The sequence below is a fragment of the Lacerta agilis genome, chromosome 13 (genome assembly GCF_009819535.1).
Source record: "Lacerta agilis isolate rLacAgi1 chromosome 13, rLacAgi1.pri, whole genome shotgun sequence".
NCBI lineage: Eukaryota > Metazoa > Chordata > Lepidosauria > Squamata > Lacertidae > Lacerta > Lacerta agilis.
In genome coordinates this window covers 43631865-43656223 of record NC_046324.1, presented here as the reverse complement: position 1 = coordinate 43656223, position 24359 = coordinate 43631865, and the positions used below count along the sequence as shown (strand labels likewise).

The window sequence follows — 24359 nt, the reverse complement described above, 5'->3', positions numbered from 1 at the left end:
ATGAACTCCTGCAGGCAAAAACCTGCTTTATTTGGTGCATCAAGTGGGGGCCGTGCAGCCGTCTTCAGGTGATGGGTGTCAGGAGCCAGTCAGCAGTAAATCACATGGGGAAAGGGAAGTTAACTCTTTATTGGAAAAACAGGATCTGCACAGGGGTGAACTTTAGAAAGCATCTGAGGATATTAATGGTTGGTGCTTTATTGTGTTTTTTCAGTGGCTGGGGCAACCCAGTCAGATGAGCGGCATATAAATAATAAAATTATTATTATTACTACTATTACTGCTGCTATTATTACTATGCACAGCAGCTCTGTTTCTGAGGCCAAGAATGTAGCGTTTGGCTCCAGGTTGCTATGCCGGAAGACTGGGGGCAATATGGTGGTATAAAATGCTGGTAAATTGGTTGGGGATAATTCAAATGGAAATTCCCAGGTGTCAAAAGAAAAAAGGCTATTTATGTATGCCACTACTGCGGCCCGTGTTTTGTTAGACCAAAAATGGAAAACGAGCGAGGTCCCAACGAAAGAAGAACGGCAACTTAAGCTGATGGAATATGTACAGCTTGCAGACAATATATAATAGAAGAAAACAAGAAGAACGTGCGTTTAGAGAAGATTGCAAAATGTTTATATATTTTTTGGGGGGGAATTGTGTACACTTGAAAACGTTGGCAGCATTACGATCAATTCAACAGTGTAAATAAGTTTTGATGGATGCAATAATGGAATAATGAATGGTTTGGTTTATGCAAAATATGCAGGGATTTATGATATGCAGAATGAACCATGGAAAGAGAAGAAGGGAAGTCACTAAATAGTGGAATAGCTGCCCTGCTAAGTCAGACCAGAGGTCCATCTTGAGTAGCATCCTGGTTTTCTGCTGTGGCTCTGGGACGCTCACAAGCAGAGCAGGAAGCATAAGACTCTTAATCTCAGGGCCGTGGGTTCAAGCCCCACATTGAGCAAAAGATTCCTGCATTGGAGGGGTTTGGACTAGATGATTCTCATGGTCCCTTCCAACTGCATTCTACATTCTACGGTCATGGATGATGGGAGGTGGTGTCCTCCCACATCTGGAGGGCCGCAGATTTCTCCCCCATGCTATTGGGGTCTACTAGGTGGCACATCAGAAGCTAATAATGGAAGCTTCTGGCTTTTTTTCTTTCTCTCTCTCTCTCAGGCAGAGTGGACCATTAAGCAAACGGCCCCACCAAGCAACTGGCCCCATGAAGGCAAGGTGGAGTTCAAAGGCTATGGCCTTCGCTACAGGGACAACATGGATTTGGTCCTGAGGGACATCAACATCACCATAGATGGAGGAGAAAAAGTGAGTGCCGGGACCCATTAATGGACACTGAAGCAGGGGGGGAAGTTAAGAAGGCAGAGAAGGTGTTCTTGTAGGAAAGGGGAGGAGGGAGGGAAGTGGAACCTCTACAGAGCCTTAAATGGCTCAGGGCCGCAGTATCTCAAGAACCGCTTCTCCGCATATGAACAGTCCCTGACACTGCATTCATCATCTAAGGCCTTTCTTCCTGCGCCTCCTCCACGTGACGTCTGGAGGGTGGCAACACGAGAACAGGGCCTTCTCTGTAGTGGCTCTCCATTTGTGGAATGCTCGCCCCAGGGAAGTTTACCTGCCACCTTCGTTGCATATCTTTAGGTGCCAGGCAAAAACAGTTCCTCTTGGTCTGATTTAAAAATCTATGGCCTTTCAAAGGTGTTTGCGGGAGGGTTTTGTTTTACTGTAAATAATTTTGTGTTTTCATTCTGCATTTAATGTGGTAAACCGCCCTGTGACCTCCGGGCGACGTATATAAATTTAATAAATAAAGGAAGAGCTGAGGCTGAAAAGGAGCTGTGTGGATGGGAAAGCTGGAAAGGCAGAATTTGTGGGAGGTGAGAGGAGACAATAAAGGAGCCTTGATCAAGAAGAGTATCCAAGAGAGGGTGTTTTAGGGCTGCCTGGCATGTTACTTTCTGAAGACATGAAGGACACACACACCCTAGCCCATTGCCTTTCCGTGTCTTCAGGCAACTTGAAACTTAAAACAGCAGTTTCAAGGTTGCGCATTCTGTTTTCCAAGACTCCTCTGTGCCAAGACTGGTAGCTTTGTCCACAAAGCAGGGCTGGGGAACCCGTGGTCTTTTGGCTGTGTGTGGCACTTCTGCAGGGGCGTAGCGGGGGGGGGCGGTCCGCCCCAGGCAGCGCCCTGTTGGGGGTGACACTTTGGGCGGTGCCCCCCCCCCGGGCTTTTTTTTTTAAAGGCTATTTTCGGCACTGCCGGGGTGGAGCTGCAGGGGCGGCCAGCGAGGAGGGGTGGCCGGCGGCCAAAAAAAGCCTCTGAAAGGGAGGAAAGGAAGACAAAGCAGGCACTTTCAAGCGCCTGCTTTGCTTTCCTTCACCCCCCCTTTCAGCGGCTTTTCCCAACGCTGGCTGGCTTGCGGAGCTGGGGCATGGAGAGGGGTGGGCCAGCGAGGAGGGGTGACACCCCTCCTCACTGGCCCACCCCTCCCCCCTGCCGTCTCGCGCTCAGTCTAGGGAGCCCAGGCGGCGGCTTAGGGAGTCTCTGCGGGCCGCAGAGACTCCCAAAGCTGCCGCCCGGGGGCAGGGTGTTGCACTGTGCCCATGCGTCATGACGACATGACGCATGCACATGCCGCGATACCCCGCCCACAGGGGGTGCCTCTTGGCTTTCCACCCCGGGCAGCCAAGGGGCTAGAAACGCTCCTGCACCTCTGCTCCTATCAGCAGGGATGATGTGAACTGCATTTCAGCACCCGGCTCGGCTGCAGGTGTTCCCTAGCCGTGCCATAACAAAGGCAGCGTCTTTTCTGCTTTGCAGAGCCGCAGAGTTTCCCAAGCAGAGCTGCTACTTCAGCTTTCTTAAAAGAAGTCTCTTCCTTCCTCAGTCTGGAGGGCAGTGGGGCAGGAAGATCCCCTTCAGATACTGCTTTGTATCCTTCATCCCCTTGGCTCCAACCTTACTTTCCAGAACTAAGAGCTTCATGGCTCATTCCCCCCACCCCCCTTCTGCATAGGTGGGCATCGTTGGAAGAACGGGAGCTGGAAAGTCGTCCCTTACTCTCGGCTTGTTCCGCATCAACGAGGCAGCCGAAGGGGAGATTCTCATTGATGGGATTAACATTGCAAAGATTGGGCTCCACGACCTTCGCTTCAAGGTCACGATTATCCCCCAGGTAAGCGGGACTCTCTGCTCATGCCCACGATTTGACTATTTCGTTACGGGCCGTGCTTTCTAACTCCTTTGGCCATGTTCACTGCTGGTGCTGCCTTAATGTTACAGGCTGAGTCCATGGATCTTAATGGGTGCCCGGTTTTATTTGCTTCCTACACGCACATGCAGCTTCTCTGCCAAAGCATTTCAGACAGTGCTTGATAATGGCCAAGAGAGAGAATGAAAACGCAGAGAGGAAGCAAACATTTGCAAGGCCGTGTCAGATGGCCGATCAAGGCAGTTTCGGGACGGAGTTGGTCTTTGCTGGCATAAGCAAAGGGCAGGCGCAACTTTCTTGATGTTCTTGATGAATTTACTTTCAAATACTGTCTGAAGTTGCTCTGTAGATGGAGGGTGGAGCCCCGTTTTTTTGCACACACGTAAGCACCTAGCAGTTCGAAAGCACGTCAAAGTGCAAGTAGATAAACAGGTACCACTCCAGCGGGAAGGTAAACGGCGTTTCCGTGCGCTGCTCTGGTTTGCCAGAAGCGACTTAGTCATGCCGGCCACATGACCCGGAAGCTATCTGCGAACAAACGCCAGCTCCCTCGGCCTATAGAGCGAGATGAGCGTGCAACCCTAGAGTCGTCCGCGACTGGACCTAATGGACAGGGGTACCTTTACCTTTAAGGGGCAGGTGGGCCTCATCAACCTGGGAAGGAAGCCCATCTAAGAGAAGGAAAACTCTGATCCTAAACCCCTGCTGCCTTGCAGGATATATTTGGGGAAGAGAAGGCTAAGGAGTAAGCCCTACACAAATCTGGAGTTGGTTGGACAGCGCCTTGTACGCCTCCTTCTGGCAACTCCTGCATCCATGCTGGTGTCAAATGTCTTGCTCTGCTTTCCTTTGGACTGAGAGGGGAGTCTTGTCGTCTGGGCAGCCCAGGACCCCCCATGCACACTGCCCCAGGCTTGCATCATGGGGAGGTCACTTCGGTGCTGCAAGCGCAGCAGTTTGACTTCACTCCTAGAGGCGCCCTCCACATTCTTATCGAGACAGACGGATACCGTATTTTCCGGCGTATAAGACGACTGGGCGTATAAGACGACCCCCAACTTTTCCAGTTAAAATAGAGAGTTTGAGATATACTCGACCGCAGATTCTCCACCCGGCGTATAAGACGACCCCCGACTTTTGAGAAGATTTTCCTGGATTAAAAAGTACAGTGGTGCCTCGCAAGACGAAATTAATTCGTTCTGCGAGTGCTGCCGTCTAGCAAAAATTTCGTCTTGCGAAGCACGGACGGGGGAAGCGCGGTTTGACGGGGGGGAAAGCGAAAATTTTTCGTCTTGCGAGTCACCCTTTTGTTAGCGAATGCCTTTCGTCTAGCGAGTTTTTCGTCTAGTGAGGTATTCGTCTTGCGAGGTACCACTGTAGTCTTATACGCCAGAATATACAGTATATATCGCCTGCCTTGCCCAGTCCCTGCTTCTCAATTTGTATTGTTTTATTTTATGCACTGCGGCTTGCCGTCTGTTTTATTGATTGTAGTTTAGAAATAATTTATTGTAATGGTTAAGAGTGGGATTCTGTTTAATTTTTATATGCTGATATTATTCTACGCTATTCTAATGATTGCTGAATGTTACTTTATTTGATGTAGGTTGTTTATTCTAAAGCTATGTTTTATTATCACATTTTTGTATTGCATTAGATTGTTGTAAGGTGTACATTCTTTGTTTCTTCAGCTTGTAAACCGCCTTGAGTATTGTAAGATAGAAAGGGGGTATACAAATTAAAAGTGATGATGATGATGATACGTATGAACCTAAGAGGAGATTTAACTTGTGCCTACAAAGGCCTGCTCCAGCATCCGCTTGCTCACCTTGTTTCTTCTTAACGTAAGGTTACCAGATGTCCCCATTTCCCAGGGACTGGCCCTGGATTTACAAATCAGTCCCCATACAAAATCCATTGAAGTTTAAAAGTGTCCACGGATTCATTGAAAGAAGTCTGGTAACCTTATCTTAACGTGCAAATTAAAAATAAAAAAATCCTTCCAGTAGCATCTTAGAGACCAACTACGTTTGTTCTTGGTATGAACAAGAACAAACTTTGTTGTTCAGTCATTCAGTCGTGTCCGACTTCGTGACCCCATGGACCAGAGCACGCCAGGCACCCCTATCCTTCACTGCCTCTCGCAGTTTGGCCAAACTCATGTTAGTAGCTTCGAGAACACTGTCCAACCATCTCATCCTCTGTCGTCCCCTTCTCCTTGTGCCCTCCATCTTTCCCAACATCAGGGTCTTTTCCAGGGAGTCTTCTCTTCTCATGAGGTGGCCAAAGTACTGGAGCCTCAACTTCAGGATCCATCCTTCTAGTGAGCACTCAGGGCCGATTTCCTTGAGAATGGATAGGTTTGATCTTCTTGCAGTCCATGGGACTCTCAAGAGTCTCCTCCAGCACCATAATTCAAAAGCATTCAATTCTTCGGCGATCAGCCTTCTTTATGGTCCAGCTCTCACTTGCGTACATTACTACTGGGAAAACCATAGCTTTAACTATACGGACCTTTGTCGGCAAGATGATGTCTTTGCTTTTGAAGATGCTGTCTAGGTTTGTCATTGCTTTTCTCCCAAGAAGCAGGCGTCTTCTAATTTCGTGACTGCTGTCACTATCTGCAGTGATCATGGAACCCAAGAAAGTGAAATCTCTCACTGCCTCCATTTCTTTCCCTTCTATTTGCCAGGAGGTGATGAGACCAGTGGTCATGATCTTAGTTTTTTTAATGTTGAGCTTCAGACCATAGAGTTGGTCTCTAAGGTGCTACTGGAAGGAATCCCCCCCCACCCCGACTATGGCAGACCAACACGGCTACCTGCCTGTAACTGTTAACATGCGAATGTGCAAGGGCTTGGCTAGTGCACATTAATTTCTGAAAGGATTTAGATGCACAACCGGTACCCTCTGGTTCCTGCAGTACACTCATGTTGAATTCTTGTTAGTGTGTAACCTACTGGTCCCATGGACATGATCTCTGCTGAGATCTGCCCGGTCCTGCTGCTGAGACTGGTTTCTAGATACCCAGGCAGGAAGGAAGCCTCTTGGAGGGCACTTCACCTGTGGCTCAAGCGTTTCATGTTTCCTGCACTGGGAGCAGTTGCATGTAGGTGGAGAGAGGAAATTGGCCCTCCAGGTGCTGTGGGGTCCTGACTCCCATCAGCCCCTCTCCGCATGACCAGTGGTCAGGGAGCATGGGAGTTGCAGGCCAGCAGCGTTTTGAGGGCACCATGTTCTCTACCTCTGTTGTAGACTATTGCACACACCTGCCTTAGTAGAAATTGTTAGAGATTTCAAAGTGCCTGTGTGCAGAAAGTCAGCTATCCACCTCTGACAATTAAATGTTGGCTGAAACAGTCTCTCTCTAGACCCTTAGTAACGACCCTGTGATTGGTTAAGGAGTTCCTAAAGAGATGAGCTCTGTGTGGGGTTGGTGTGGTATTGTGTAGTGTGGTTTGGCTAATGAAGGTTGAGAGAGAGAAGAGAGGTTTAGCTTTTGTTTCTTTTCTTTTCCAAAGTCTGTACATAGTAACTTCTGGATACTTGTTGCTCCAATAAATACTGTATATAGTTATCCAAGTGAAGTTGTGAGTTCTTGCGTCGTGCTTTCCAGTCAATGCTCTACAGCCAGAAGCTTCCAGAAAACCTGCGTTCACTCTGCTCTGTCCAGGACTACGTTATTCCTGACACTAAATCTTAATAGAAATTTATGAAATGTGCAGCACAGACCTGCTTGATGGCTTTCTGTTCTCTAAACAGGACCCCATCTTGTTTTCTGGCTCCCTGCGCATGAATCTGGACCCTTTCGACCAATACTCCGATGAAGACGTCTGGATGGCTTTGGAACTCGCTCACTTGAAAAGCTTTGTCTCGGCACTTCCTGATAAACTCAACCACGAGTGCTCCGAAGGAGGCGAGAATCTGAGGTATCGTACAGTTTCTGCCCCTTTTTCTTTTCCTTTCAAATCCCGTTATCTTAAGTTTCCCCAGCCCTGACACCTCCTCAGTAGCTACACCTCATCAAGCGGGAAGAGCGGTACCTCCTCCAGCGGGGAGGAGCAAGCTGCAGGCCGCCCGATGAGGCAGGGGCTCGAGGATGTTACTGAGAGCCCCAGCACGCCTCGTGAGTTTTGCTCTGAGGGGAGCGCGCCACTTCCGTCACCCCAGTTGCGCAGAGGGGTTAAAAGGAGACAGGGGAGGAGGTGCCTCAATGTGCCTAAATTCCTATGTTGGGTCACAGCCGGAAACCGGCACTCCCGGATTTTGCAAGTGACTGAGACGGTCGTGTTTTCTTGTTCTCTGCACTGTAAGTAGTCTGCACCGATAAACTGTTTAAAAGACAGTTGGGACTCATGCTTGGTCACTCGTGAGCAACCGCCAGCAGATCTGACAGACTACAACTCCCATCATCCCTAACTAGCATAGATCAGTGGTCCAGGGATGATGGGAGTTGTAGTCCAACAACAGCTGGGGACCCAAGATTGAGAAACGCTGAGCTATGACATTAACCTCTTTGTTCCGTTCTGGAACCCTGAGCATCCGTGTGTGCAAGTCTGGCTGAGGGTAGCAATGTTTGAATACCCTTTTCACCCTCACTTCTTTTAAAACCAAGTCCCACACTGTAAAAGAAACCCTAACCTCTCAGTGCAAAACCCACATTTTGTCCACATAATAAGTTATAGGAGCACACTCCCTTGGGCTGTAAAAGTCCTCACTTTAGGAGCATTGGGTGAGGACACATAATTGCACAAAAAGCAATATTAGAAACAGAAACTCAAGCTGCCTTAGCGAGTCACATGGAACCCTTTACATGAGAGCTGACTCCTCATTTTGTGTGTCTGTGCTTAAGTCTAATACAGTCGTACCTCGGCTCCCGAACGCCTTAGGAGTTGAACGTTCCAGCTCCCAAGCGATCGAAAACCGGAAGTGAGTGTTCTGGTTTTCGAACGTTCTTTAGGAAGCCGAATGTCCGATGGGGCTTCCGCGGTTTCCGATTGGCTGCAGGAGTTTCCTACAGCCAATCAGAAGCCATGCTTTGGTTTCCGAACGTTTCAGAAGTCGAATGGAATTCCGGAACAGGACTTCCGGCGGCGACGCCATCGCCGGGTGGTCGAAGGCTGCTTCGGGTCCGAAGCGCCTTGTCCATCCCGGGGGTTAGGAGCCGCGCTACCGCAGCGCGCGGCTCCGGTTGGGGTGCGGGAAGAGCGTCCCGCACCCTGGGCTCCCCGGCTGCGCCCGCGGAGGCTCCGAACCCTTCCCCTGCCCCCCTGTAAAGGGGGAGTGGGGGTGAAGGGACAACGGAGCCGGGCTTACGGGGATATGCCCCAACCGGGATGCAAATGCGGCGGCAAAGCCCGCGGTGAGCGTCTAAGTTCTACCTGTGAAGAATGGAGCTAAAGGAACCCGGTGGTCGTGAGTAAATAATCTTGGCAGAAATCGTGTTTTTGGAACGATCCGGGGGGAAGGAGAAAGGCAGCCTGCCTCCCTCCCTTCGAGCCTAAGAAATTAACCAATTTGAGGGATTGCTGCCACAGAACTGGTTATAAAGTATTTAAAATCGATACATGAGACTGGCAAACTTTTTTCTTGGGAAGCTAACTAGCGGAAAATATCTCTATTTAAAGTTGCGGTGTTTGCGCTCCAGCTTAGGAAAATGGCGACGAACAAAGACAGGAGAAGAAATATGATACCCACTTCCTCCTCCTCTGCCAGTATGCTGGGTTTCGTCCTTGAACTGGTATTGAACTCTGGACTAACAGATGAACAAAGGCTCACTGCCTTGAAGGTGGAACTACTTTACAGAAAAGTTAAAGTCTTGTGTGGGGGTCTGAAATGGAACCAACTGCCCACAGAGGAGGCTAACAAAACTTTTGACACTTTGGAAGAAAATCTTGTCAAAGAGCTGAGAGGATGGATGGAAAGATGGAAAGAAACGAGTGAGCTACTTCGGAGAAGAAATTCGCTTGTTGGGGGTGGCAGCCCCAAGGCGATGTCAAGATTTGCTATATCCAGTCCCCGAGGTGTGAGTTCGGGGGCCAGGGACAGAGAATTAAGGTATTTACAAGAAGAAAAGGAATGCTACAAAGAACCGGAGAAGCTGAGAGAGGGAGAGTTGGACACCTCGGAGCTCGTGGCAAGGAGAGCTTTGGACTATGCCTGGATCTGTGGACGTTTGGAGAGGGAAGATGCATGGAAGTTCAGTGCTGATGCCATCAGGAGAAGAATGGACAGAGGGGGTGTGGGGTGATGTATTAAGCAAAATCTAAAAGTAATCTGTTATGGTACTTTGAAATTGGAGGGCGAACACTGTCAACAATAGTTTGTTTTATTATCTGTTTGAACATGAAAAGAGATATTTTAAGTTTTTATGTTATTAGCAGCAGTTCAAAGGACAGAAGAGATAGATTTGATGAGGATGATCTGTGAGGATTTATGAGGATGTAGTATAAATAAAGTCGATTTAAGTGGTTTAAGTTTATAGATTAAGACGATTAAGATTAAGATGAAGATTAAGATGAATGTTTTTCTTTATATATATAATTAAGTTTAAATTTTTAAATGAAGAGGTTAAAAAGTAGATTATGGATATAAACTCGAAGGTGAAAAGGCAGGGGAAGTCAACTGTCAAGATTGGAAAAAGAAATTTTTTTTTTTTTTTGAGATGTCTAATTAAGAAGGAAAATCATGGCAATTTTTGTATTAGATGTGTAATTGTATTTGTTTAGTATGTGTATAAATGTAGGTGTGGTTAAGGTTGTATGTGGTTATAAGTAAAAATGTCAATAAATTCTTATAAAAAAAAAAAAGGAATTCCGGAACAGATTCTGTTCAGCTTCCAAGGTACGACTGTACTGGAATCCAAATCAAAGCAAAATCCTGCAAAATCTGGTTCTTAGGGTTTTGCTCAGCTTTATAACAGATGATCTATTTCAGGGGTCAGCAAACTTGCCGGTTCCTCCAGTGCCAATTGCACGGAGGGCAGGGGAGCGTGCACCCATTCGCGTGCGCACACGCTATTTCCGGTGCACTTCCGGGTTGGAGGAGCACTGGAAATAGCTTGTGCACATGTGCACGGGCGTTCTCCGATCCGGAAGTGCACCGGAAATTACACTTGCGCAAGCGCACAAGCTATTTCTGGTGCTCCTCCGACCCGAATGCAGGTTTTTGCCTCCTCTTGACATAGAATAATAAGGAATGATGTTAGATATTTTTCGAAAGTGACTTGAATTGAGTTGTGCAGCAGCTTTTAAATAAGCTGTTTAGATTTTTTTTTAAAAAAAGGTTGGCCTTTTCTGGGTCCCACATCACGGGTGCACATTTGCAACTGCTTTTTCTTTTCAAAATAAAAGTGAAAGTGGCTAATTCAAGTATGATCTTTGAAAACATTATTAATTAGCTATTTGGCCCTGAAATGGACTGTTGTTAGAGATTCAATTTTTAAAGTTTGTGTGTGTGTGTGGTTTTTTATTTTTACTTTCTGTCTCAAGTGTTGGGCAGCGACAGCTGGTATGCCTTGCTCGAGCCTTGCTTCGGAAATCCAAAATCCTGGTTTTAGATGAAGCTACAGCGGCCGTAGATCTTGAAACAGATGACCTCATACAGTCAACAATCCGGACACAGTTTGAGGGCTGCACAGTCCTAACGATAGCACACCGGTTGAACACAGTTATGGACTATACACGGTAAAAGTGGACAAACCATGCGAGTATCTGAGAAGGGAGTTTGTAAAGGCTCTGTTGTGTTAGCTTCTGTGTTGTACACATCTCTCTTTCTCCTTTTTATATAAAAAACCCAACCCATTTGAGTTTTCATCCCTGCTTTACCTCTGCTGTTGTTTAAAAACTGCCATTTTTATCTGTGTGCCTCCAGGCTTGCTTTACTCAAAACTATTTATGTTGTTTTAAACAATCACCATTTTCCTCTCAGTGTTCTTCCCTTCCAGCTGTACTCAGACTTCTCCCTTTTTCGTTCCTCAGCTGCATCGTGTGAGAGGTATAGATGAAATGTTTGTTTGTTTGTTTATCCCAACCACCTGGGCTGGGTTTCCTCAGCCACTCCGGGCGGCTCCCTCGAATATTAAAAACACGATAAAACATCAAACATTAAAAACTTCCCTTTACAGGGTTGCCTTCAGATGTCTTCTGAATGTCAGATAGTTGTTTATTTCCTTGACATCTGATGGGCGGGGGCCACTACTGAGAAGGCCCTCTGCCTGGTTCCCTGTAACCTCACTTCTCGCAGTGGATGGGGTAGAGGTGAAAAGTGGGGCAAACGGGGCTGCAGAACAGAAGTGGCGGCTTAAGAAATAGGCTGGGGAAGGTGAAGAGCGAGCTCCATAGTTGCATAGGGCGTGGAGCGGAAGCTCTGCAGAGTTAATGTGAGGAGGGGAAACAGCAGGGAAGTTGGTGTGTGGAGTGATCAGAGGCACAGCTCTGCAGAATCAAGCCTGTGGCCCATCTAGTCCGGAATGGTGCCCTCGTAGCGGGCAACCAGATGCACGTGGGGTGCCTGCAAGCCGGGACCAGAGGGCTCCCCAATTGTGATTCCAGCATACTGCCTCTGACAGTGGAGGGAGAGCATAGCCATTGTGGCCGGCTTTCAGGGATAGCCTTACCTCTATATTTTTGTACATGTATTTGCAGGTTATCCCTGTGCGTGGCTAGCAGTGTCGAGTCAGGGATTATTAAGCCTCTGCCCCCTATTTGCCCTTGGCTCCCATTGATGGACTTCCCGCAGAGAATCAGAACAGACCCTGCATCTCTGGATTCTGACCCCCCACCCCCCTGGAACTGTAAATGTTGCTGACTACATTTCTGTTTTGTTTTAGGGTGATTGTCCTTGACAAGGGTGAAATTGTGGAATATGGCTCCCCTGCCAGCCTAATCCAAAGAGAGGCATTTTCTACAGCATGGCCAAAGACTCTGGCTTGGTTTAACACCGGTTTGTGGCTTCTCTCGCCGGGGGGTGCAGCTCAGAAGAAGACTGGCAAACCAAACACGGGCGAAGACGGCAGCATCTGCCGAAATCCATCGCCCAAGATACTCGAGCCAAATAATTCCACTCCTTGCAACGTAGTGGAGACACAACAGGCACAAAATCTGCTTCTCTCCCTCCTCTACACTTTCCTGACCTTTTAAAGGGTTAGTTTTCAAGCATAGGGATAGCGATGGACAGGTTGTATCTTTGAGCCCCAATCCCATCTGTTTACCTTAGAGCAGGGATGGCTATATTTTGACCCTTCGGATGCTGCTGGTCTGAGTTCCCTCTGACCCCGTTGGCCATGACCAAATTGAGTCCTTGGAGGAGGCTTGACTGAATTTGTGCATAAACATTGCTCAGCCATCCCTGTTTTCGTGGCAAGGAGCTCTTGGAGAGACTGGATAATTTCCTTTTGAAAACCCAGCATCTCAGTTGGAGAAACCTTTAGGGTGGCTGCTAGAGAGGATAGGAATAGCACAGTCCAAAACTTTAACACCATGAGCAGAATTGCCACGTGCCGGCATGCAGGGAGGAGCGAGGGATTTCCCTTCCATTCTGATAAAATATGCTTATTGCATACATTTATCTAGATGGAGGAAAAAATGAAAATGGAAGACAGGTGATTTTTGTTCTTGGCCATAGGAAGATGGGGATTTGTTTGATTATTCCCAAGAACTTTACCCTGTACTATAAGATATATATATTTAACCCTGTGGATGAAAGAATCACTCCCAGTTGTTGGCAAAATGCTTTTTTGTTGCGGTTCCAAAAAAGCAAAATTCAGCCTAATCGTTTCTGTCTGAGGTCCTTTCTCCTCTCCTCTCCCCTCCCCCCCCCCAAGCCGTCATGTTCTTTTAATTGGAAAGGATCTGCAACAAAAACCCACAATTCTTGTGTTCTCCACAGTCATTTTACCAAAGCGAAGCTGGAAGGAAAATCAAACTTATCAGTGCATCTAAATGCTCACTCCAGGAGCTTGGAACAGCAGACTTTGAATTATGTTGCTGACTTTTTTTTTTTTTTAAGACACGTCTTTTCTTAGAATAAAGTTATTTATTTTTTTTGTAATAAAGACTCATCGGAAAGAGCTTTCAGGAAAGAGCTTCAGTAAAAACCTTTTTGTTTGGAGAACTGTCCTCGGTCTAAGAGTTATTTGTAAAGCTGCTGAAAGTAACAGTAGAGTTGCTGTATACAGAGGTGGGAGGTTTTGTCTCCCCAACATGGGAATACTGGACTTATTGTAACTCCTTGGGTGTGTGGTTTGATTTGGGTTTTGCAAGGTGAAATATGTGGGTTTTGCGGACAATTGTAAGTTGCACATTTGTTTAGGAATAGGCTTCAATGACTCTGTGCTTTAATAATTTTAAGTGGCTGTGGGGCTGCAGATTAGATAGCTTTTTCTATGGTCTTCTGACAAAGGTAGCAAAGATAATTTGTTTTGAACCAAAGCTCTGAACTTTTGAGTGTCATGTGAGGAACAGTCCCATGATAGCTGGAACAAACAAAGAAAGCTAGAAAATCCCCTTCTGTGGCAACCCTGCGGCCAAACGTCACTTGATTTCAGGAGCATGTGGTCAGCATGGAAGATTCTAATCAAAGGGGAAACCCATTCTTCAAAGGGCAGCTGTTGGAAGGGGCCCTAAGCAGGGCACATGCTGCTCGTCCAAACCTGCTTTTCCCATTTGGGCCTGCATGAAACTTAAGGCTAAGGCTGGAGACACAGGGATGCAAATTGCAGCTTCCCAAGTGGAAGGCCGCATGAGTCACCGGTTTGTGTGTGTGGCAAGGAGAACGCTCCTCTGTTACCTCCATTGTTCCAGGTACGAGCACAATTCAAAGTGTTGGTGCTGACCTTTGAAGCCCTAAACGGCCTTGGCCCTGTAGACCTGAAGGAGCGTCTCCACCCCCATCGTTCAGCCCAGACACTGAGGTCCAGCGCCGAGGGCCTTCTGGCGGGTCCCTCCCTGCGAGAAGCAAGGTCACAGGGAACCAGGCAGAGGGCCTTCTTGGTAGTGGCACCCACCCTGCGGAACACATCAGATGTCAAGGAAATAAACATCTGCCTGACTTTTAGAAGGCGTCTGTAGGCAGCCCTTGTTTAGAGAAGTTTTTAATGTCTGTATTTTAAATATTTTGTTGGAAGCCGCCAAGAGTGGCTGGGAAAACCCAGCCAGATGGACGGGGTATAAATAATAAATTATTATTACTGCATTAAGACATGACAAAGGGGGTGGGGAGGTGGGCAGATGGAGGGGAGGGCCTTCCCCATCCTCTATACGAATGTGGCAAAGTAGCTTATATTCAGCAGCAGCAGAGAGAACCTGCCTTGCTGCATCAGACCAAAGGACCATCTGTTCCAGAATCACCACCACCCTATCCTTTCCATGCCAGTTCCTCTAGGACAGGGGTGGGGAACCCTTTTGGCTCCAGAGATCTTTATCCTGGTCCCAGCCCGGGTCCAGCATTGACAGGTGGGTGAGTCAACACACCTGCCAGTCACATGACATCACAATAAAACCGCATGGCTGGCAGGTGGGTCGTCCTGCCTGCCAAAATCCCTTTGCCCCCCCCCCAAGGGCCAGGTGGAAAAAACAACCTTTCTCCCTATCGACTGATAGGGGGCGGGGGGGGGGGAAGCCTGCATTTTGCAAGCAACAGCTGCTTGAGGGCAAAGTCCCGCTCATAGCAGATGTCTGCCACCCCCAAAGAAACGGCTGCTTGGCTTCGGCTGTGAGAGAGATCGCTGTAGAGCTGCCTTACTTAAGAGGAGATGGCAGAAAAAGTTTGCCACCTGCAGATCTCAAAAGCACACCATACCCCCAATTCAGAAAGTGAAATCTAAAGTAGGAAGAGCCTGCTGGATGAGGAAATCAGTCAGGCGTCTGTGAAAAGTTTCCATGTCAAGGCCTCAGGCCGGGGGTGGGGGGGGTCAGGAGTGGCTTTCCAGGCTGATTTATTGAGGTCTTGGGGCTCAGGAAGGCCACGAACCCTCCCCCCTCTAGACCTGCAATAATGCCAGAACGCAATAACAGAAAGCTGCTGGATCAGGCCAATGGCCCATCTCCTGCAGCGTCCTGTTTTCCCAGCGGCCAACTGGGTGCCTGTGGGAGCCTGCAAGGAGGACTGCGGTGCAACAGTGCTCTCTCCCCTCCTGCAAGTTGCAGCAACTCATTCTCCGAAGCATGCCGCCTCTCTGCAACACAGCCATCCGGGTTAGGAGCCACTGGTGGCTTCATCCTGCACGGAACCAGCATTAACAGCCAATTTACAAGGCGCACCGTTTTATTTAGAGGACGAAACAGCTGTTTAATTCAAACTAGATCACGTGTGTATAGACTGGGGGGAAAACACACACACATACACACAAAAAATGTTTGCATTTAAAAACCTCCAGCGGTCTGCTTTCTTTTCAGGCTTACGTGGGGCAAATCTGATGTAGATAAACTTGCCCAGATCTGCAGCGGCAGAGCTAAGAGTCTTTTTTTGCAAGCTGCATCCTGCTAGTTAAAAAAAGAAAGAAAAGCATATATCCAACGCTGCTACCCACAATTCCTGCAGGCAAGTCTTCAGCTCTCTACTGCATTGTACTTTTAGTTCAGAATAGAAGTAGGTTTCAAGTATTTCCATCATTGTTGCATCTGCTTCCAAAGGGTGCTTGCGATGAACTCATTTGGCAGCTGCTTGCCTGGCCTGCAACTTGCCCGTGGGGACGAAAGAAAAGCAGAGGTTTTCTCCTGTCGGGTCACTGGGGCAGGAAATTTTCGATAGCCACCCCAGCAGAATCTAGCCTCAACATTCACAAGCATTGGTTTATCTAGATAATCTCTTTGGACATTATTTTCTCTAGAATTTGCTCTACACTCTATGGATACATCAGAAACTGGTCCTGTTCTAGCCAAACATGTAAAGAGGAGGCAAGGATCGGATTGAGGCACTCAGTCCTCTTGAGATCTTTGACTCGTAGCAGAAAGATGATCATTTTGGTCAGAAAGGCAAAATTCTAGGCCTGGAACCTATTTCCTCACATTTACTTCTCAGCAGTAATTTAAAAATGCTTCAGAAATCTCTTGGCGATGCGCTTATATAAAGCTCCAATGAGTACAAAAACAGATTTTGGAGCATCCAAGTTTGGGTAGCAAACAAGGGTCCTACCAGGCGGTCTCTGAAGTTGAAGAGGCAACCTGAGGTTCTGAGGACCCCTGCAAAATAAAATTTAAAAAACCTGGCCACCAACTTGAAACCAGTTGCTACAGAAGCCCTGAAGTGCCTCATTTTTTAGAAGCAACCTTTAAAAAACAGGATTATTATTTTTAACAGGGATCTCATCAACATTCCCCAGGGAGAGAATTTTGGAGCCACGTGTCTTCAGGCTGCATAAAAGGCCTTAGCAATTTACACATACAAACGGAGAGAGAGAGAAAAATATCTTTGAGGTTTCCAATTGCAACGCCTCCTTCTCAATGCCAAAAAAGGAGGAGAATGTGGGACAGTGCCCGAGCGCAAAGATGCATTAAGACTGCACCAGTTCGATGCTTTTCCATGGACTGTGCAGGCATGCTTTTTGCCAGAAAGAACATGCACGTGTTGGACGTGAGGCTGGAGAGGTCCATCTCAATTCTTGGCCAAAGGCTGGTCTTCTTGCACCCAAATCTTCAGAGGCAAAAAAAAGGCACAGCGACAAAAATCATTTCCATGAACTCCAGAAAAGGGGAAAAAAAGCATAAATTTTAAAAAGCACGTGTCTAATGTTGCTCAGAGGCGCCTGTAGGTGCCGACAAGAGCGTTGCAGCTGGGACAGTAGTGGTCGACGTCTTGAAGCGAATCCATGCAAAAGGGGATGAGGCAGCAGCCAGCGACACACCTGTCGAGAGAAAGCAGGCAGCCTTCAGAACACAGACTCTCTTTTTTATATATATAAATAAATCTTTATTGAGAATTCTAACATTCATACATTAAAAACAGTACACAACAAAACAAACATCACACACACACAAAACCATAATACAGCAAAAGGAGAAAATTTTTAAACAAAACAAGTCATACATATTCATTCATTCTATTAATAAGATATCAATATTCACTACTTAAATAAATAAATCATAACCAAAATTAGTCATAAATCATAATACCTGATTGTAAACTTTACTTAGGCTTCCGCCTGCCCTCCCCTCGGGTTGCTTAATTTACTCGGTACTGCATTTCCCAACCGCTTAACCAAACTTCTTGTGAATTTATCGACTTCTTATCTTCCCTTCCCCTTATTACCAATACAGAAAATTAGAAATGGATCCAAGTTTTTATGTTCGGGCACTGTTTTTTCATATATATTCCAAATTTCTCCCAACTTTGGTTAAATTTTGATCTTATCTGGAAACGGCAGTCACGGAGTACCTGGGGCGAGAGTCTGTGTTCTGTTCTAATCAGAACACAGACTCTCGCCCCAGGTACTCCGTGACTGCCGCTTCCGGATAAGATCAGTAACACGGATGCAGGTTCTAAGATCAAGTGTAGTATCTGTTCTTATCAGTTTAATATCTATCTCATATATTAAACTCCAGTAGCTAATGAAAACAGTTGCTTACATAAATGGACTTTTCCACGATATTCTAATTTTTCGAGTTTCACCTGTACACTTTATCAAAGAACTCACACTCCCCAAACCTCTCAAAACTCCCAACAAGAAACTGCTTCCCAACAGAGCCTTATATACACAGAGTAACGCCCACGCTTCGGGCAATTAAGAACAAAACACGGCACCTGTTTCTTCTGTTTCTTAAACAGACAGTACTGACATCAGGCCGGCTCAGGTGCAATTTTGATCCCTCAAATAAAACCCAGCACTACTTACCCGATCAGGAAGAGGCCGCCACAAGCCAGCCAGGTCAGCGCCCCAGAGGTATGCGAGAGGCGCGTCAAAATGGTTTTTTGACACGCAGGGCAGTTCATCTGGACGGGACGGTCGTGAAAGACCAGCGGTGCCTGGACGTAAACTGCCTGAACAGCAACTGGGGCAGCAGAGGAGGCAAAGAGACAAGGGCGAGAGGGTCACACTCCCTTCCTGCTCAACCTCAGACTCCCTCTTCCTCCTCCTCCTCCTCTTCCTCACCCAATGGGAAATCAAAACGAACCACCTCAAGGAAGATGCAAGAGGCTTCCCTCTTCTGTCTCGGCTGCTGGCTTTCAGATGCATCTCCGAGAAGGGAACAGGGGGTGTTGCTGGGCTGCAGCTCAGCCTGGGCAAGGGTCAGAGACTGTGATGGGAGCTGCAGTCCAACCGTGTCTGGAGGGTTATGGGGCTCAGTCTGAGCGGCATATGCTGATGCTATAAAGGCCTGGGGTCTCGTTTGCACTGTGCGTTTAAAGCGCCACGTTACTGTCAGGCTTCAAGGAACCCAATCCCTCCCACGTTGGCAGCCAAGAAGAGTTCCTACCAAGTCTTTTACAGCGGTACCTTGGTACTCGAACGGCTTGGCTCCCAAACGGAAGTAAGTACAGTGGTACCTCGCAAGACGAATGCCTCGCTAGATGAAAAACTTGCTAGATGAAAGGGTTTTGTGATTTTTTAGGTGACTCGCAAGACGTAATTTTCTATGGCCGTGACTCGCAAAACGAAGGCGTTTTGTTCCGCGAGGCATTCATCCACGAGGCATTCGTATTGCGCGGTACCACTGTAAGAAGCAGCGGGGGAGCCTCAACTCTGCTGCGAGGAGAGCGGGCGGCGGCAGCGGGAGAGCGGGGAGAGTGGGCGGCGGGAGAGCAGCCTGCCCGGCAACAACACTCCCCCTCCTGCTTCCCCTCAGGCACAGCTCAAGCCCCGTCAGGATGACAGTGCCCAGCAGCCCGGCAGAGACGGAGCTGGGAGTCGCTGCTGCTGCTTCCCCCCCCCCATAGGAACGCATTAATTAAATTTCAATGCATTCCTATGGGAAACCGTGCTTCGCAAGACAAAATTATCGCAAAACGAAAGGACTCGTGGAATGAATTAATTTTGTCTTGCGAGGCACCACTGTGTTCCGGTTTTCGAACGTTTTTCAGAAGCCGAACATCCGACGCGGCTTCTGCTTGAGTGCAGGAAGCTCCTGCAGCCGGCCGGAAGCCGCACCTTGGTTTTCGAATGGTTTCGGGAGTCAAACGGATTAAGTTAGAGGACCAAGATACCACTGTATTCAATATTCACAGAGAGAGACGTAGAAATGTCATCTCTCTTAGACAATGGCGTTGCTCCGAGTAAAGTCCCACCCCCTCCGTCTCTCCTATTCTACATCACCCCTGTGCCGGCTGATCTGTGCTTTCTGCCTCTGAGCTTTCTGTTCTACTCTCAATGCTCACCGGGTCCTAGGAGGGGGGTGGTCAGGAATGCTTTCCAAAGACACTGAGTCTGTCAGCTGCCTCACCCCTGGTGTTGTTTCTTCTTCCTGCCCATCTCCCAATATTTCCCAGCTTCTCCCCTCTGCAGCCTCTGAAATGTGCCCTTCTGCAAACCACTGTTGTAAATCTATACCGTCCTCCTCTTCTCTGGAAGGTTCAGGAGGGGAGGGCGGTCTCCGCCATTCCTCCTCAGTCCAGTCCTTGACAGCTACCTCTTTAAAAAGCCACGACTCCCCCCAAGGAATCCTGGGAAGTGTAGTTTGTTGAGGCTGCTGGGAGTTGTTCAGAGGCCCTTGTTCCCCTCATGGAGCTACAGTTCCCAGAGTGCTTTAAACACCAATCCCCCTTCCCAGGGAACCGTAGCTCCGTGAGGGGAACACGGCTGTTTATTTCTATTTTTCCTTCATTGATTTTTATTGATTTTTTCCCCAAATACCTTATACACAATACAGCTTAACAATATTATTCTCCTTAAAATCTATACCTTATCCGAACTAACTTCCCTCCACCCCTCTTCTGGCTTCTCTATATTGCTCTTACTTAAGGGTGTTTACTATATATACTGTACATTCTATAAATGTCTATAATTCCTTAGTAAGTTTCTGTATTATACTTTAAACATACAATCCTTATTATGTTACCACATTATGTCTTTTGATCTCACCAAATGTTTACAATAAACATTATGAGTTTTATTTCAAATAAAATAAGAGTCGTGGCTGTTTAAAGAGGTATCGTAGTGCTGTAGATTTAGAAGAAGAAGAAGCAGAGTTTGGATTTGATATCCCGCTTTATCACTACCCGAAGGAGTCTCAAAGCGGCTAACATTCTCCTTTCCCTTTCTCCACCCCCCAACAAACACTCTGTGAGGTGAGTGGGGCTGAGAGACTTCAGAGAAGTGTGACTAGCCCAAGGTCACCCAGCAGCTGCATGTGGAGGAGCGGGGAAGTGAACCCGGTTCCCCAGATTACGAGTCTACCACTCTTAACCACTATACCACACTGGCTCTCAATCTCCCAGATGGAAGGAAAGTGGGGTATAAGTGGACCAAAATGGTGCAATTGAAGGCTTACCTGGTGGGGGACCTCCTATGACTCCAGGTTGCATGCCATATGGTGGCGCCTGTTGGCCTTCATAGTTGGTCCAGGCCCTGGGACGGGATAGGGCTGGGGGTACGGAGCAGAAGAATGGAAGCCGGTTGTTTCGGTGTAAGGAGGAGGCTGGGCCCCGAAGCCAGGAGCGGAATGGATCCATGTTTCTGGGAGACAGAAAATGAAAAAGCATGCATGTTAATATTTCTTCAATATCTCACCCCTTCGTCCCAAGGACCCAAAGGTTGCAAATGCATTAAGAAAAAAACACTTAAAAAAAAAGTATCCTAAAGGTAAGCGGGTGGCACTGTGGGTTAAACCACAGAGCCTAGGCCTGCCGATCAGAAGGTCAGCGGTTTCGAATCCCTGCAACGGAGTGAGCTCCCATTGCTCAGTCCCTGCTCTCTGCCAACCTAGCAGTTTCAAAAGCACAAAGTGCAAGTAGATAAATAGGTACCACTGCCGGCGGGAAGGTAAACGCCGTTTCCGTGCACTGCTCTGGTTTGCCAGAAGGCGGCTCTGTCATGCTGGCCACATGACCCAGAAGCTGTACGCCTGCTCCCTCGGCCAGTAAAGCGAGATGAGCGCCACAAACCCAGAGTCGGACACAACTGGACCTTTACCTTTTTAAAGATAAGCTAGTGTTAAAAGCTTGTATCTGTCCGCCTGGCCCTTTGGTTTGGACTCAGTCTGACCCTTATGTTTCCCTCCCCTTATGGTTTTGATTCATGGGCTACAACTAAATGAGGCTGCATTTAAAATTGTATTTTAACTCGTATTTTAATTAACTGTTTTTTCTTTCTTTTACATTTTTTTGTAATTTTATTGGTGTTAGCCGCCCTGAGCCCAGTTCTGGCTGGGGAGGGCGAGGTATAAATAATTTTTTATTAGTAGTAGTAGTAGTAGTTGCAGTAGTAGTAGTAGCCATTTGTCTAATCCTCCACTGATTGTCTTAATGGAAAGAAGGAACTTCAAAATTAAAGGGAGATACGGATAGAGGAAGGAGGTGGTCTTAAGAACATCCTTATGTCAGGAACCCCCCAAACTCGGCCTCCAGATGTTTTGAGACTACAATCCCATCATCCCTGACCACTGGTCCTGTTAGCTAGGGATGATGGGAGTTGTAGTCGCAAACATCTGGAGGGCCGAGTTTGCCTATGCCTGCTTTATGTGAACTGCCCTGAAACCTTTGGGTATAGGGAGGTATAGAAATTAATTAAATAAATAAAAATAAAACCAGACAAGCCATGGTGGACCAGGCCAAAGGCCGACCTGCTGTCAGAATGACCAGAAAAGATGCCCCAATGGGAAACCTACAAGCAGGAGCTTTACACAACCACAGTCTCCCCATTTGCAAATCCCAGGAACCTGGGTGTTCAGAGGCATCTGTCCTCCAACAAGACTCTGAATAATCAAAAGGAACACAGGTAGCAGCATTCATTTTAAGGCCAGCTAAAAATAGTCATGCTCTTAGCTGGCTTTTGACATCATTGTAATGCTGCTGCTGCCTCTGTTAATTCTGATAAACTAAACAGAGCTGTACTTTGTACAGTAGCTCTGCGGAAAGGCCGTAAACAAAGACGTTGGGTTTTTTTTTAACCGCATTCAAAAAAGCCACAGCCTAGAAACTGTGGGTGCCAACTTAAAGGAAGGAGGAGACGGGCTCACCGGGTGACCAGTCACAGTCTCCCAGCCTAATCTACCTCGCAGGGTTGTTTTGAGGATAAAGGGGGAGAGAACCACCTTGATCTGCCTGCTGGAAAGGCAATGCGTGAATGTACAAAAGTATCCCAAAAGGAATAGAAGAGATTTCTCCTGTTCTGACAACACTCTTAAAAGTGAATGCATTACTGGCCTACTGGACCCAGGAAAGGGAACCTGTGGCTCTCCAGATGTTGTCCCATCATCACTGGCCATGCTGACTGGGGCTGATGGGAGCTGGAGTCCAACAACATCTGGAGGGACACAACCAGGGCTACAAAGTCATACGCAGGCATCCCCAAACTCGCCCCCAGATGTTTTTGGCCTTCAACTCCCATCATCCCTAGCTAGCAGGACCAGTGGTCAGGGATGATGGCAATTGTAGTCCCAAAACATCTGGAGGGCCGAGTTTGGGGGTGCCTGGTCATATGTACAAGCTAATCGCCAAATGCCATCTTAAACCTAGGTTGTGCTCGCCACAACGGAATGCCCAGGCACCATGTTTTCCCTCCAGTGATGGTTGTTGCTGTTGATTTCATTTCTATGTCCCTTTATATTTTAAAGAAAAAAAATCTCAAAGCGCTTTACAACACACTAAAACATCAAAGGAAACAATCCAGAATAAAGCAAATTCAAGCTTCCGCGGAAAATATTTCAGATCCTTCTCTGAGTGACATTTGGCTTTCCCCATATTTATTTGCCTACTTTAATTTATAGAGCTGCCCCACAGCAGGAGGACTCTAGGGAGCCAGTGTGGTACAGTGGTTACTGTCTTGGAGCAGGACCCGGGAGATCGGGGTTCAAATCCCCACTCAGTCCTGAAGCTCACTGGGTGACCTTGGGCCAGTCACAGCCTCTTAACCTTCCTCACAGGGTTGTTGTAGGAGGGGAAGAGCCCTGAACTCCTTGGAGAGAAAGGTGGGGTCGAAATGCAATAAATAGCAGGCACTCGCTCTTGAGAACAGCCAGCTAGCTACAGGTAGGTAGCCGTGTTGGTCTGCCATAGTCAAAACAAAATAAATTAAAAATTAAAAAATTCCTTCCAGTAGCACCTTAAAGACCAACTAAGTTTGTTCTTGGTATGAGCTTTCATGTACATGCACACTTCTTCAGATACACTGAAACAGAAGTCTGTCTATGGGAAATTCAAAGCCAGAGGCACCTCCTAGCTGCTTCAACATCCAGTGGTTAACCCAGACAAAAATATGACTTTCCGCTTCCAGCTAGTAGCCAACCACAACCTTGGCGTGCGTGCCCCACATCCTGCGTCAATCCAGTCTTTCTCCAGAAAGACCAAACTTGCGGCAACGGATTTCCTCCATCCAGTTGTGCAATCTTTGGGATCAGCGGGTTGTTTTATTGCTCATCGGTTCACTGGTATTTTGTCTGCAAGTGTATCTTACCATCGCTACCCAACAGCTGCATTTGCAATATCTACCCAAAACCCACGTAGGGGGGGGGACCCCACAAGCTGCAAGATGGAGTGGGTTGGAGCCACCAACCTTCAGGAAATCAGATCACACTTATGGAAAAACCCTCTGTCAGCAGCACCAGAGTGACTTCCCCGGGGCACAAAGCAGGGCAATGCGTATGGCGGTCCTGGGCTACCCAGATGACGAGGCCCACCCACCTACCCCCTGCCTCGCCGATTATATAAATCAATCTACACACACAAAAATTATCTTAAAAGTTGTAATGTTTAACCAGCTGTATTAGTAACAGAGCTGTCTGTCGAACTTCCTTTTTTTTTTGGATTGGGAAACGGCCATAGCTGTCAATTTTCCCTTTTTTTGCAATGGGAAACGGCGCTGGAATAAGGGAATTTCCCACAAAAAAGGGGAAAGTTTACAGCTATGATTAGTAAACCAAAATGGGTTTCTTCCCACCAACCAAAGGACCCCACAATCAAATCAAGCAGCAGGTTTATTTTTAACAACTGAATCTTTTCAATACAAAAATGTAAAGGGTGCTGTTCCTTTCAGAA

General features: G+C 47.4%; 2 protein-coding genes across 2 annotated transcripts in view; one reads left to right on the top strand and one right to left on the bottom strand.

The window, feature by feature from the left end:
- Positions 1–12209, top strand: part of LOC117056344 (multidrug resistance-associated protein 1-like) — an 85963-nt gene extending 73754 nt beyond the window's left edge. Inside the window, 6 exon segments of the mRNA XM_033166569.1 lie at positions 1180–1326; positions 3039–3197; positions 6996–7162; positions 10724–10918; positions 12064–12122; positions 12125–12209. Of these exon segments, the coding sequence (XP_033022460.1) occupies positions 1180–1326; positions 3039–3197; positions 6996–7162; positions 10724–10918; positions 12064–12122; positions 12125–12171 (774 nt within the window). The 3' untranslated portion in view covers positions 12172–12209.
- A 3300-nt stretch (positions 12210–15509) lies between these two features.
- The window catches only part of LITAF (lipopolysaccharide induced TNF factor), a 38870-nt gene continuing 30020 nt past the window's right edge, over positions 15510–24359 (bottom strand). Inside the window, 4 exon segments of the mRNA XM_033166492.1 lie at positions 15510–17076; positions 18064–18220; positions 20657–20719; positions 20722–20841. Of these exon segments, the coding sequence (XP_033022383.1) occupies positions 16968–17076; positions 18064–18220; positions 20657–20719; positions 20722–20841 (449 nt within the window). The 3' untranslated portion in view covers positions 15510–16967.